At 52.4% G+C, this 14,002-nt stretch overlaps 1 protein-coding gene across 1 annotated transcript; it reads left to right on the forward strand.

The window, feature by feature from the left end:
• PLPP7 (phospholipid phosphatase 7 (inactive)) lies at window positions 1–13,713 on the forward strand. The gene is made up of 2 exons (XM_066332778.1): window positions 1–822; window positions 12,872–13,713. The coding sequence occupies exons 1-2, from the start codon at window positions 372–374 to the stop codon at window positions 13,234–13,236; spliced, it is 816 nt and encodes a 271-aa protein (XP_066188875.1). The 5' UTR covers window positions 1–371; the 3' UTR covers window positions 13,237–13,713.
• The last annotated feature ends 289 nt before the right edge of the window (window positions 13,714–14,002 follow it).

The following is a 14,002-nucleotide window of genomic DNA, read 5'->3' on the forward strand; positions in this document are numbered from 1 at the left end:
ATAAGCAATTGGAAGATTTAAATAGACCAGGCCAGAAGCAACCAACCTTTGGCACAATGTTTTTCCCTCCTCTTCTTCATATCTATTGGTTGTCTAACCTTCTTCCCTGGCACTGGAGTGGCTGCCAAGCCTGGCATTAATTTTCCTTCCAAGCTTGCTAGGCCCATGAAGTAAACAGCCATGTGCATTCCTTACTCTATATTTAACAGCTGCAGTCTGTGCTGGGGGCAACTGCAACAGAGGGGAACCTTTGTAGCTTCCCAAATTCACAGCTTGTGAGGGTGGGAGTGGGGGAAGCTTTCTGCAGGGAGAAGAGGGATTTCTCTCCTTGCCGGTATTTGCAAAGCAGGTTGCGTTAAAGAGAGACTGCAATGCCAGCATCCCAGCCACGGTCCAGGGCCAGAGACAGGAACAATGTCCTCAACAGGGCTGAGTTCCTCTCCCTGAATCAGCCCTTGAAGGGGAACCAGGAGGGCAGGAGCTCCAGCAGGAAGCAGAGTGGCCAGGCCGGGGCAGCCGGTGCCCAGAACACCAACCCCAAGGAGCGGAGGCAGTCCCAGCAGCTGCCCGAGGAGGATTGCATGCAGCTCAACCCCTCCTTCAAGGGAATCGCCTTCAACTCGCTGCTGGCCATCGATATCTGCATGTCCAAGAGGCTGGGAGTGTGTGCCAACAGAGCTTCTTCCTGGGGAGGTGCCCGCTCCATGATCAACCTCCTGGGGATAACGGGGCACGGGATCCCCTGGATTGCAGGTACCCTCATCTGCCTGGTGAAGAGCAGCACGCTGGCAGGCCAAGAGGTCCTCATGAACCTGCTGCTAGGTGAGTGGCAAACCTCCCTCCCTGCTGGGAAAGCCCAGCCCTTATCACAAGGGACGGCAGCACTGGGACTCCTCCTCTGGCTGCTCCCAGCATCAGAAGTGATCGGGAAGCGGGGAGTGACCTTTAGGGTAACTGCTGCACTTATTGGCCCCGTTTGTCCCAGGGTACTGCGGGTGATGGATGTCCCAAGGAGGTGTCTAAGAGGGATGGGGTTAACTGTGGTATCTGGGGACAGCCATGGAGCAGGGACAGGCCGCTGGTGCTGCGTGGGGCAGGGTTGTCCAGTCAGACTGAGGGAGTGTCCGTGGTGGGAGGGTGGATACCAGCAGTGATGTCTTTTATTTAATCTGTGGCCATCTGCCTTGGGGTTTGATAGGTGGGGAAAACATAAAGATATTAATCTTTAATATCTGGATCAATTCCTGAGGAGGTTATTTCCATCCCCTTCTACCTTCTTGACCAGACTCCACGTGATGGAGTCCTGTCACCTTCCCTGATGCAGTTTGCTCTCACATCCTCCTTCCCTTGGGTACCTTTCTTGCTGCTGTCCCCGTTTCCATGTGCTAATTTGACCCAGAGGCTGTGTAGGCAGGCTGGGATGCCTCTGGCTCTCCTGCTAGTCCTTCCTTGCATGATAATGGTCAGTGTCCCTGTTTCTGGAGATTGGCATGTGTTGAAGGGTTTGGCTTCTCCATTGGACAGGGCCCATCCCACCCTGATGTCCCACCAGTGACCAGGATGAGGTCTAGCTGTGACTTGCCTTAGATCCTGGTCCCAGCCTACCCAACCATGTATACCTCAGGACTTTGCTCTTCTTGCTCTTCTGCCTTTGGCACAGGGTCCAGTTAATCCTATTTTCCCTTGTGACTAATTACCCTCTCCTCTGGCTATGACCCGTCCTGGTGTTTCACCCTCCCTAAAAACTCAGCAATCCAACTTTTGGCTGGTAGGAGAAACTGAAAACATTGCGTTTAGACACTTTTCTTCTCAAGGAGCATTTTGAGGGCCCGTAGGGACACTTTATTTCACAGGCACCACAGGAAAGGGACGTCCTGTCTACAGGGGCTGACTGTGACGTGACAGCTCAGCAACATGGCCCCAGGTTTTGGGTTGGTTTTTTTTTTTTTTTTTTTTTTTCACAAGTTCATCCTTCAGAGAGGGCAAAGACTGAGCTGGACTGGCTTGCAAAGCACAGTGGTGGCTGCCTTTTCTCCCCTGTCCCTTTGGAGGAGACTGTCCTCGTGCTGTTCCATCTCATGGGGGGAGGCCTTGGCGGGGAAGGACCCGGAATAGCAGCAGCGTGATGCAGAGCCCGCCAACGTCAGCAGTTCTTCCAGGGGCTCCTGGGTGAGCGGGGTCAGCCCCTCGCTGGGAAGAGAGGATCCATTCAAAAGGGCACGAGGATGAAATAGTCGGTGACTAACAGGGGCCGGCACACTTTCCACATGTCTCTTGACCCAAGAGCTCCTGGTGGGGTTGGAGCATGAGAACGACCGCTTTGACTCCAAAATATCTGAGGTCCTTGCAAAGAGCTAATGCCACTTTTGGCTCAAAAACCAGGAAGGTTTTCTGACCCTTCTGTTGCCATGTGAGGAGGCCAAATGCAAAGCCACCTCAGGTTCAGGTTCTAACTTTATGGAGTGGTGGCTGGGAGAGCTCATCACTACCCACATCTCCAGGTCTCCTGAGCTCCAGTGTGGTGCCCAGGGACAAGTTGGGGGTTCTGGAGTCTTGCATCCTTGCCTAGACACACTACTCCCACCCCTCCTCTTCCCCTGCTAAGACAGGAAATAGTTAATTGGTGTGAAGGTTCAGTTCCATCGGTCTGGGAGCCTCCAAAGAGCTCCACTTCTCCCTCTGAAATGACAGCACTGAGTGGTGGGACTAGCCAAGGTGCCCTCAGCCTCTCTTGTCAGAGCTTCCGCAGCAGGGCTTAGGTCACCCCACAGAGCAGATCTCTGCTGGGAGAGTGGCCTTGGGATGATATTTAAGATTGCAGTCAGGAACTCTGAGTATCCGAGTAGCTGCTGCCATGGTATCTGCCCTGCTGGTGGAGAAGGAGCCTGGCTGGGAGCCTGGGTGGACCTCGATAGGTCCCAAGAAAAGTGGGATCTTGTGTGGACAGGAAGGTCATGGCACCAGTGCTGCATCTGGCATCCTTGGTCCCTTTTGCTGCTGCTTTCCTGTGGTTCAAATCCACCAGGATGTGGTGAAAAGCCCTCCTGGACAGGCACAGGTCAAAGGGAAGGGAACCTCCTGGTGCTTCCCTGCTGGAAGTTGGGGTTGTCTGTGGCACCCCTTCCGTACCTCCCCGGGCTCTCCTCCCTTCCCCCGGCTTGCCGAGGGTTTGATACATCAAGCAGAATTTCTGATGCAGTCTCTGGGCAGGGAGCCAGCCCATCATAGAGCACTTGTTTAGGATTTGCAATCAGGCTTCCAAGGCGAGGAGACAGGAGACTGCTGAAATGGGACTGGGAACCTGGCAGGAGCACCACTGCAGATGGAGGAGGAGCTCCTGCCAGGGGCTTTGCCAACACATGTGGGAGCATTTCGGGTGAGGGGCTCTGACCCTGGGATGCTCCATCCATCCCCGCTGCAGATGCTGATTAGCAACCCCAAGCAATGTTTTCCCTCCATGTTTGTCATCTGTGATGGAATTTATTGATTCCCCTTCTCGCAGTAATCTTTTCCAGCAAATGCCAAACAGCCAGAGAAGCACACACAGGCTGTTACTGAAAAGATGGAAGAAACCAGATATCTGTGCCCACTGTAAAAATCCCTCTGCCAGGACATGCTTTCAGGAAAACTGTCTCAGCATCACCAGCTCTGGCTGAGATAAAGTCAGGGAGAAGGTCCACAATCCCTTGGCTAAATCAAGAAAATCATAACTCAGGAAATCCCCCAGTTATAAAGTTCATTTTATTGGTTTGCTAGTGTTGGAACTTTTAGGACCATTGAAGGTTTTCTCTGCAATCACAAGGGTTTAATGAAAACGAAGGTGCTTAGAAAGTCATTTGAACCTTGCAATCGGGCTTGCAGGAGGAAAGCAGTTATAAAACTTTCAGTAAAATGTCCAGATCTGCTTCAGAACCAGACACAAATTCCATTATACCCTGGGGGCAGCGGTACCTCGGTTTCTGGTTCTGATCCATCTGGTGAGGATGTGGATCCAAATTTAGTGATTCATTGACTGCAAAGCCAGCAAAGAACATTTGGATCATCGATCTAACCCACGGCAAAATACAGGCTGTAGCACATCCCTTAATTTATTCCTGTTCAATTTGTTAAGGGAAAAAACCCAAACACTCAATCTGATGTACAGTTACAAGTGAGGGTGAACTTGTCAGAGCCATTTCTGTATTACTGCAGTGCTAGGGATTCTCACAAGTGCTTTTAGTTGGACTCTCCCCTTCATTGCGTCTCCGTACCCTTCTCTCTCCAGCTGAACAGCTCTCTCAGCCAACCTCTCTTCCGCCTTTCAGTATTTTGGATAGTGCTCAAGTAATTTCTTCACCTCCTATTTATTAAGCTAAACAGATTGGTCTCGTTAAACTGATGGTCTTTGCAGATCCAGGCACCTTCTCACTGCAGTGGGGATGGAATGTGGTCACTGGGGATGGAATATAGTTGCTCACCCAAAGTGATCACTCCAGTGAGGCCCCTCTTTTGTGTTTACAGCCAAACCACTGCTGTGTTTAGTTATTTGCTATCCAGCTGGATGCCTTTGCTGTTGGGAGGTACCTGCTTGGGTCATCTTTGCATATAAAATTGTGTTTGTGCTTGGTTTGAAGTACCAGTGACTGGTTCTGCTGCAGTTGTGGCTCTCTGGAACAGGTATCCAGACCAGGAGAAGAGAAAGCCCTTGTGTTCTCTTTGCTTGCTGTCTCAGTGACACTGGTCCCAGAGCTCAGCCATCTCCAGCTGGCTCTGCATCCCCTTGGAGGGGCGGGATGGCTCTTTGGTGCTGTCACTGAGCATTTATCCCATTAAGTACAGCACTGCCTCAGGGCGTGGATGTATCATCGAGCAGTGTCAGGCTGGGGATGGGTGAATGCCACAGGAGGAGGAAAGGAGGGAGCCCAGGGCTGCTTCTCCACTCCTGGAGGTCAGCAAGGAGGAAGTTCTTGCTCTGTTCAGCCTTCTTCCTGAATGCTGGCATAGCTTTACTCTGACCAGGAAAGAAGCCATGATATTCTGAAGGATAGTCCCTGCAGACGCCCTAAGAAAGAAAATTATAAATACGTATATATGGTCAGAATTCTGTGGTCCCATCCTGGCAGCTTTCAAGCAAGACCAGATTTGCAAGAAATTGATGGATTAGGAAGGAAAGAGAGAAAGAAATGCCTTCACCAAGCCCCTTGAGAGCCCAGTGACCCTGTTCTAACAATACAGACGTGCTTCAGGTATTGTCGTGCTTTTCTTTGGAGGCTGTGTGATGACAATCCAGACAGTGCAGCCCGGTGCTGGTAAAGGTCACGGGGTAGATGAAATGGCCAGGCAGAGCTGATCCTGTTGAGCCCCAGGGCAGCCCAGACCCAGCAGAGAGGCCAGGGAGCTGCATGGAAGATGGATCACTCTGTATGCAGCAGAGCTTGCTCAGCCCGGGGCGCCAGAGATGGTTTGGGGCCAGATGTGTGTGTTTTCCCCCTTTACATCCCTCCACTGTGAGAGCAGGGATTTTCTGATCCAGGCAGGGCAGAGGACATTCCGTCAGGGGTGGGTAGAGTAGCTCAGGAGTTGATGCCCTGCAGAGTCATCACTTCTTGGACAGCCTGGCACGTGGAGGGCGTTCAGCTGCTGTCCCACTCCCCTCCCAGCCCTGCCAATGCCCACCAAGGTCTCACTGAGCCAGCAGCACGTCTGCCCAGTGAGGTGGAAACATTTAAATGCCAAGTAATCCAACATGAGCGACCCATGGAAGGTGCCAGGCAGAAGGAACGACGCAGATGCCCACTCCCTGCTTCCAGCATTTACACACACATCCAGCCTGGCATTAAACGTTCCTCTTCATCACTCCAGGCTGCTAATCCGCCTCTGTTCTGCCCGGATACAGCAGCTGAAGCCTGTGGTCCTTTGGTGGGTGCCGTGCTCAGCCTTCATCCCTTCACAGCTGATGAGCTCAGGCATCTCTGAACAGCCAGGAATGCCCAGCTCTCCCGGCTTCCCTGCCCCCTTCCTGCCTGCTTCCTCTCCAGAATGTGTCCTGCTCACTGCAGGGCAGGCTGGCGAGCCCGCAGTGTCCCCTTGGATGAAGGACAGTCGGTGACAGGCTGGCACTCATCTGGCTGTGGCTGGAGCAGGCACGGGGGTATTTCCAGGGATCTGCACAGTGTCTCAATCAGACCTTTGGTCTGCTCAGCCCCTCGGTACCAGGCAGCACCGATTTGCTCAGGTCCTGGCTGCTGGGGATGCCGTGAGCCCTGCAGGCATCGGTGTGCAGCCCTTGGAGAATGTGCAGAGAGCTGGAATCCAACCCTCGCCGAGCAAACAGCGAAACGTTCCCGAGCCTGAACGCAGAGCAAAAGAGAAAAGAAGTGCGAGGGTTGTTGAATGGGAAGAGGGGGAATAAACATGGGAAATGAGTCATCCTTATGTCTGTCACTCCGGGAACAACTTCCCAGTGCCCCTGCCTGCAGCTCAGAGGGGACAGGAGCTGCTTCACTCCGGCAGAGCTGGAGCAGCAGAGCCGGGCTCTGGCCCGGAGGGAGATCCCAGGAAATGGGTGAGTGTGTTTGCCTCTAACACGCCTTGACAGGAGCAGTGGTTGGGAAGAGGAAGGTGGGGGAGTGAGGTGAGTTGTTGGAAGGAGCAGCAGGCAGGGAGAGCCCGTCGGGTCTCCTGCTCCGGGTCAGGATTGGTGGAGGATGGGGTGGGAAAGAGGGGGATCAGATGAGCTCTTCTTTTTTTCCTCCAATCTGCGGAAACCTCCACGTTTTAACCTGGAGCAGAGAACCATTTCCATCTGTACAGGGATGCTGGCAGAGGTACCTGATCTGGGTCCACGCTGTGAGGTGTGATGGTCAGAGACCCTCTGAGCATTACAGAATCAGAGGTGTTTGGGGGTTTTTGGGGTTGGTGGGGTTTTTTCCTTTTTTTTTTTTTTTTTTTTTTTCTTTTTTTTTCTTTTTCCAGTTTGACTCTTTGAAAGCAGTGGGGTGTAACCCCAAGCCCAAACAGCACCGAGGCTGAGCAAGGAGCACAGCCTTTGTGGGCTGGGCTGTGCTGCTGGTCCTCAGCCCAAGGCCCTTTTCTTCCTCCTGCTCATCCCATACGCTGCTGGTGGTGCTGGTGCATGTGGTTCTGGGTTGTGCTGATGGTACCTGTGCTGCTGCCGTGGGGAACAGGAGCATTTCAAGCTGTCAGAGCCCTTCTGGGAGGCAGATGAGCCATCCTTGGGGCTGCTCAGCTCCTTTTCCTCAGGAGCACCAGCCCTTTTCACTGTGCTCCCCCTCTTGCCTGTATCTCACCCAGCCTGTGCAGACCCCCAGTGAAGCAGCCCCACTCAGAATTTGATGCTGAGTACAAATTTCCCAGCTGCCAGGGCACAGTGTTTCCAAGGGGAGAACTCCAGGCAGCCTGTGTTTGCACTCAGGGCTGCTTCTAATCATCTAGAATATAGCAAATCTATTTTTAGTTGTTGTGGGTTTTTATTTTAATTAATTGCACAGTTCTGCTTTCCACCATTTTTTCACCTCCCCGTGACCACTTACCCCACGCTGATGCTTTTTCAGCCAAAAAAATAAACCCCCCCAAACACCAGAATGCCTGATTCATTGGCTCTTCAGTGTGTCGCGCCATCTGTGCTTTTTGTCAGCTCTTACACCCAATAGTGCCCCATTTGGGGAGCAAAGTGGAATGGAGGGGTTCATTTCCAGAGTGACCTCTCCCAGCAGCCACTGACTCCGCTGGAGAGGGGGTGAAGATTCTTTTGAAACCTGCATGTTTCATTAATGTCAACGTGATAAGGCTGCAAACAGCTCATTTTCCAGGTCAGGGAGCCTAATGCCTGCGGGAGATTTGGGAAGTTCAGAAGGAGTTGGAGGGGGCACGTAAGTAAAAAGAAAAATGGGGGAAAAAATCATGACTTCTAATTATGGACCTAAAGAAACTGTTTCCTGGGACTGGTGCCATTTGTCCAGAGTTCAGTACTGAGTGAGGGTGGGTAATGTGGGCAAAGCAGGACCTTCAAAGCCAGTCTTGGCCCTGCACGTGGCCTCAGCAACTGCAGTGAGGAGCACATGCCACCTCCAGCATGGTGGGTTTGAAGCCCAGGGAATGAGTTGTCACCAGCTTGGCTCTGCTCCGTGCACATCTTGTCTGAGACACATCTGCTCCCACACTGGGAGCCTCCTGAGCTCATGAAATGGGCTCACTCTTCATTCTTGGGAATTTACCTCCCTGTTTTCCTCTCCCCATCTGCTCAGCTGTGGTTCTGGGAGGCTGAGTCCAGCTTGTGACTGTTTCTGATCGCGACCTCACAGGCTGGGCTCTGGAGAGCAGCCTTGTCTCATCCAGGCAGCCCCATGTGTGTGAGGTCACGTGGATCTCGGCTGCAGGAGCAGATGAGGCCAAGGGCTTTTTTGGCTTTCTCCTCTTTTCCTCCCCCTCTGCCCCCAGCACTGCACCCAGGTTGTTTTTCAGCTGTGGTTTTTATAACATCTTTATATAAACATCTCAGCTGGAATCGGCCTCCGTCCCTGGAGACACTGCCTGGCTCCAACCTGGAGCAGACCATGTCCCCAAGACTGCTCGCACCATCCTCAGCCTCTTCCAGCCATAAGGGACAGCAGCAGAAAAGCCACCTTGGGGACAAAAAGGCCCTTATGGTGGCAGGGGACATCCAACTGTTTCAATTCCTCTTAAATACAACCTTTGGGGTTTGGTTTGGTTCTGCTGACGATGGTTCAGGTTTGTCCTTGTGCCCTGCCTGCACAGGGCTCCTCTCTGGTTACCTCTCCACTCCTAATGGGCTCCTAAGATTTGGTGGTAGGAGCAAGGCAGATAATTGTTTTCCTTTCCTTATTAATAGCTATAAAATGCCTGCCCAGGGGGCTCACTTTCAGCTCATTTACTGTGCATCTGATGCCAGATGTTGGCTTTTTACAATACCAAGGTGATCTCTGATGCTAAAATTGTCACAGGCAAGAAGACACGACTTGCTCTTTGGTTTTCTGTGTTAGGGGAGTTTTAGATGTTAATGTAGGATTTGGGGACTGGATGGTTTTGCATTGGAATCTGAAGGATTGTTTCCCTCAACACCAGGTCAAAAGGGAGATTCCTGATCTTTTTTAGAAAAATGTGAAAGGAGCAAGAATGAGCAAGAGCTAATCCTTCTTTGGCTCTTAAATACAGCACTACCTGGATTTTACATCCAGTGATGCCTCTGGTTTAAATCCAGCGCTACCTGGCTTCTGGGGGGAAAAGCATAATGAAGAAAACGCTTCATATTAAAGTTTCTTGCTCCTCTCATCTCAGCCTCAGTCAGGTGGCACTCTGCCATCTCTGCTGTGCTTGTGACAGCCCCGAGGGTCCCCAGAGAGCAGCCAGTGCAGGCTGGTACATCAGCTGCAGGCTCCTTTCCACGGGCTCTCCTGGGGCAGTGTTGGCTCCAGCCTCTGGCCAGGTCAGCCTGAAGGGATTGCAGGGCTCTGTGTGAGCGACCAGGAGGGAAGGACAGAGCCAAGGTGCTGGTTTGCAGGTGGCAGCTGCAAGGCTCAGGGGCTTGGGGTTCAGAGCAGGAACAGTCCCCAGTGCACAGACACCCACCTGCAGCTGGAGTTAGCCTCTTACCTGCCTGACGCTGTGCCCACCTGAGGAGGGAGGATTTGATGTGAATTAAGGGGAGGGAGGAAGCGAGCCAAGGTCCGAGCGGGTATGTAGGTCATGGGATTGCAAAGGAATAGGGCCGGGGATGGGGCTGCTGGGCAACGGCACTGTCTGGATCTGCTCCTGAAGGATGGGCCCTTGGCAGCACCGCCGGCAGCAGCGCTGATTCACCCTGCCAGCGCCGGAGGCAGCGGCAGCAGCAGGAGAGGGAAGGGGAACTGCAAAAACCCAGCACAGGGAGAGGGCAGTGGGACCCCCCCATCACCGCCTCGGGGGCCAGGGCTGGCTGCTGGGGCTGTTTCATAAAGAAATCTCCATGAAAGGAACGGAAAGTGCAAGGGGAAGTGACAGAAAAAGCACCAGACGGAGGGATCTTTGGTGTTGTTTTTTTTTTTTCTTTTAACGGCAAATTAACCCCCGGTTTTAATGCTGTCATGCCTTCCGATCTTGAAATGTGGGCAAACGAGGCTTTTTGCTTTCTGTGCATCATTTGACGAAAATCAAAGCTAGCAGTACTGAAGGCCCATTTTATTCATCTTCTGAATGAAAGGATTATTAGAGCTGCTCTTTGGCTTGTTCTCCATGCCCTGAACACCTCCATGCACACACGCCTGCATCCCTCGAGTTGCCCTGACATCACCTTTGACCATAAAAATATTGCCAGTGCAAAATAGTGACGGGCAATGGTGGCATTGCTAAAGCACATGGAACTTTTGATATTGATCCCTGGGCAAGTTTGGTGGGGAATGGTCACTAGGGAATTTATTGAATACTGTGGAGGAGACACTGGGATTCATTGGGGTGCTCAGACTCGTTCTGGAGCCATGGCTGAGCTTCTCAGCAGTGCAATAGGTGCTGACTTCAGCAGAGCAGCCTGGGCCAGAGTCTTCTCTTGGCAGCACTGGTGCATCATCTCTCTGATGCTTCTGGGTTCCCGAGAATTTGATGAGTCTGAGTTCCCGAGAGAGCATCGTGGAGCTTCAGTTTCACACAGTTCTTGTCCAGGGTGAGATGGGACTGGGGGGGAAATGCAGCTGATGAGCTCTGAAAATCATCTCCTGAAGCACTCTGTTGGATCAGGGCTGCGGGGGGGTCACTTGGTAGGGTGAGGAGTTGGGCTGGGGGTCATTTAGGAAGCCCAGCATGAGCAGAGCCCTGCATGGTGGGGCAGCCCTGTAATGGTTGGCCAGGCCTGGGCTGACAGCATCTGACCTTAACAGGGAGCCAGGGTGAGTGGCTGCTCCAGGGCTCCACAGGCTGTGTCTGAAATCCCTCCCTCACTTTCTCCCCCCAGCCAGCCCGTCAAACAAACAAAAAAAATCAGCAAATTGCAGACAAGCACTCTGCTGAGTGAGGGCGTCCTGGTGGGCTGCAGACCTCCCCCTGCTCTCTCCCTGCCTGCTGGTCACATCCAGCAGGAGCTGGGCAGTCCCTGGTTGTCCTTGTCCTCCTAAACCCATTGCTACTGCTACAGGCCCAGTGGTGTGACCGGCCTCCTTGCAGCCCCTTGCCACCTGCAGCCTTGACACCTTTGTTCAGGTGCCACACATGAACCTTTGCTCTATGTCAGTCTCCTGGTTTTTGTGTCTAGCCTGGATTCCTGCTACTGCCCATGCCAGGGAGGAGCTGGCACCCGGATTTTCATCTGCTCCATCTGCCCTCCACAGCTCTGAGGCCCCAGGGCATGCATGACCTGTTGGCACAAGGTCCAGGGAGGTCCTGCTGTCCCACTTCCTCGTGCAAGATGCCCTGCAGATGAGGGAGAAAAGCAGTCTCCCATCAGGAGAGGGTTTGGCCAGGATAAATACCAGCCCCTTCCCAAAGCAGTGCTGGGGGCTGGGAGTGGGACATGGAGAAGGTGAGGGGAGCAGAGCTGCCGTGACAGCTCCTCACTTCCCAGCTCCTGCCAGGTGCTGAGCAGGCAGGTAGAGCCACCTCCCTTGTGCCACCTCATTTCCCATCCCCACCACCAATGCACTCCCATCCATGCTCCTGAAACCTTGTCAGCTCTCAAGGAATGGTCCTCACCAGGGCCTGGGAACCAAACAACTGGCCCCTGGCATTCCTGCTGAGGGAGCAGGCTGTGCTGGTGATGGCAGATACGTCCTTGTCATTGCTGCGGGGAGCTGAAATCAGCACTCTGACTAATTAGGAGGGTTGGGGAAAAGCAGATGAGGGGATTAAAGAGAAATAAAATTGATGCTAGGAAATAGAAATGACAGTACCTGTCGGCTGGGACGAGGCGGGTGGGCTGAAGAGGAGGGTGATGTAGATAAGTGCTGATGGGTTTCATTCCTGAAGCTGTTAAGGAAGAAAGGTGGTTTGGTGTAGAGAGCTGCAGCTGCAGGTGCCTGTGCCATCACAAGCCTGGGTTTGGTGGGGCTGGGAGATGTGGTACCCCCAGTGCATTTGCACAGGGAAGGGGCTGTGTGACTTGCAGGGAGGAAGTTACAGGGAGCAAGAGGTGAGCAGAAACAAGAAATGGCTCGTGGGTGTTTGATGCTTTGGCAAAGGAAGAAGGTTGGTGGGGGATATCTAGGAGGATGCCGCCCACCCTCCAACACACCGTGGTGCTGTTTCTAACACAGGAGCCCGTTTTTCTTTATTGTGTGGCTTTCCCTTTGGCTCAGTGGCTCCTAATGCTCTTTTCTTAGTGAAATCTGTCAGCATGGTGCAAAATTTGTCAGCATGGTGTGATTCCCTGGCTGCTCTGGGCAGGAGGAGGTGATGGGCTTGGGAGAGGACAAGGGGCAACACTAGAAAGTGCTGTGGGGCATCTGTCCTTCAGCAGCCTGCTCACCCTGACACAGAGCCTCAGGCAGGGACCTTGCTGCACAAGGTTTCTAAAGCATGAGGGGGAGGCAGCAATAGGAACACCCAGAGTGGTGGTTTGAGGGCCAAAAAAGTTTCAATTTTAGCTTTGCCAGTTGCTCTCTTCCTCCCCAGGTGGGTCGCTCGTCTCTGTGGTTTTGGGGTTCTTCTCTGTCAGATGGTGTCAGTGATATTTGCCTCCTCTGCGGGCAAACTGAGAGGGTTAATCAACATTTGGGTGGTGACCCGAGGATGTGGAAGTTGTGTGCAGCTGCACTGTGGACATCTGGCCCGAACCAACCCTCAAATTTTTATTTAAAAACAATGACAACCCTTCCATGTTCTGCCTTGAAAATCACCCTCAACTCTTCTTCTCTCTCTCATGTTTCCCTCTCTGTCTCCTGTTTCATAGCCCTGCTCCTGGATATCATGATTGTGGCAGGTTTGCAGAAGCTGGCCAAGCGGAAGGGCCCGTACGACATCACCCCTGGGCTCTTGGACTACCTGACCATGGACACCTACGCCTTTCCAGCCGGGCACGCCAGCAGGGTGGCCATGCTCTCCAAGTTCTTCCTCAACCACCTGGTGCTGGCCATCCCTCTGCGCATCCTGCTGGTGCTCTGGGCCCTCTGCGTGGGCTTCTCCCGCGTCATGATCGGACGGCACCACATCACGGATGTTCTCTCTGGCTTTGTTTTCGGCTACTTGCAGTTCAGGCTGGTGGAGTTGATATGGATGTCTTCCAACACGTGTCAGATGTTGATATCCATCTGGTGAATGCGGAGGACTTGGAAACTAGAAGATACTTTGAGAGTCCCCCTTTCCAGTATTTTCTACGTGTTGTTTGTTGGAAGCAGTTGTAACTTCCATGAGTAGTGGTGTTTTTTAATGTCGCTTCCCCACCTTTAAAAAAAAAAAAGTTTCTTGTAATGGATTGGGTTTTAGCAATCAAGGGCCATACCTGTGTTTTGGCCATATTCTCAAGCTGTGTTTGGACAGCCTAATTAAGCTTTACACGTGAGAGAAATGAGCTCCATGTCTGCCTTCTTTAGGTGGCTCACATTGGCACCTTGATATGTTCTCAGGATGGGCAGTGCCTGGGAGCTTCCTGAGAGCACATTTGTGAACTTTTTAGAGGATAAATTATTTTGGCCACAGTGCTTTTTTTTTCTTTTTGTAAGCCTGGCAGTTGTGTCTTGTACAGAGTCAGGACACTGCTGGTGCTTTACAGATAATAAATAATCATAAAAATCCTGCCCTGTTTGGTTCTTATCATGAGGGAGGGGAGAAAAGGAGCCCAGTTTGGCTTTGAGATATACATTCAGCATGGAGCAGGTCCTGCAGTCTTGCTGCCCAAGGGGATGCAAACTTTTGCTTTGGGTGGGGTGGCCTTGATGGGTGCTCAGGACACTAAAGGGAAATCTGTTTTATGAGGTACATGAGGAGTTTTTATTCTGGTAAGACACACGATGCCCTGACATGGGGCTGTTTCTTCCCATTATTGACAAGTGACCTCCTTGAAGCCTGGTGGATCCTTATCCAG

This window comes from Sylvia atricapilla, chromosome 19, assembly GCF_009819655.1.
Source record: "Sylvia atricapilla isolate bSylAtr1 chromosome 19, bSylAtr1.pri, whole genome shotgun sequence".
NCBI lineage: Eukaryota > Metazoa > Chordata > Aves > Passeriformes > Sylviidae > Sylvia > Sylvia atricapilla.

Excerpts from the sequence above, each read along its gene's own strand:
- PLPP7 (XM_066332778.1), top strand. The coding sequence starts at position 372 with ATGCCAGCATCCCAGCCACGGTCCAGGGCCAGAGACAGGAACAATGTC. Across the intron at positions 823-12,871 it reads CCTCATGAACCTGCTGCTAG|CCCTGCTCCTGGATATCATG; the intron begins GTGAGTGGCAAA and ends CCTGTTTCATAG.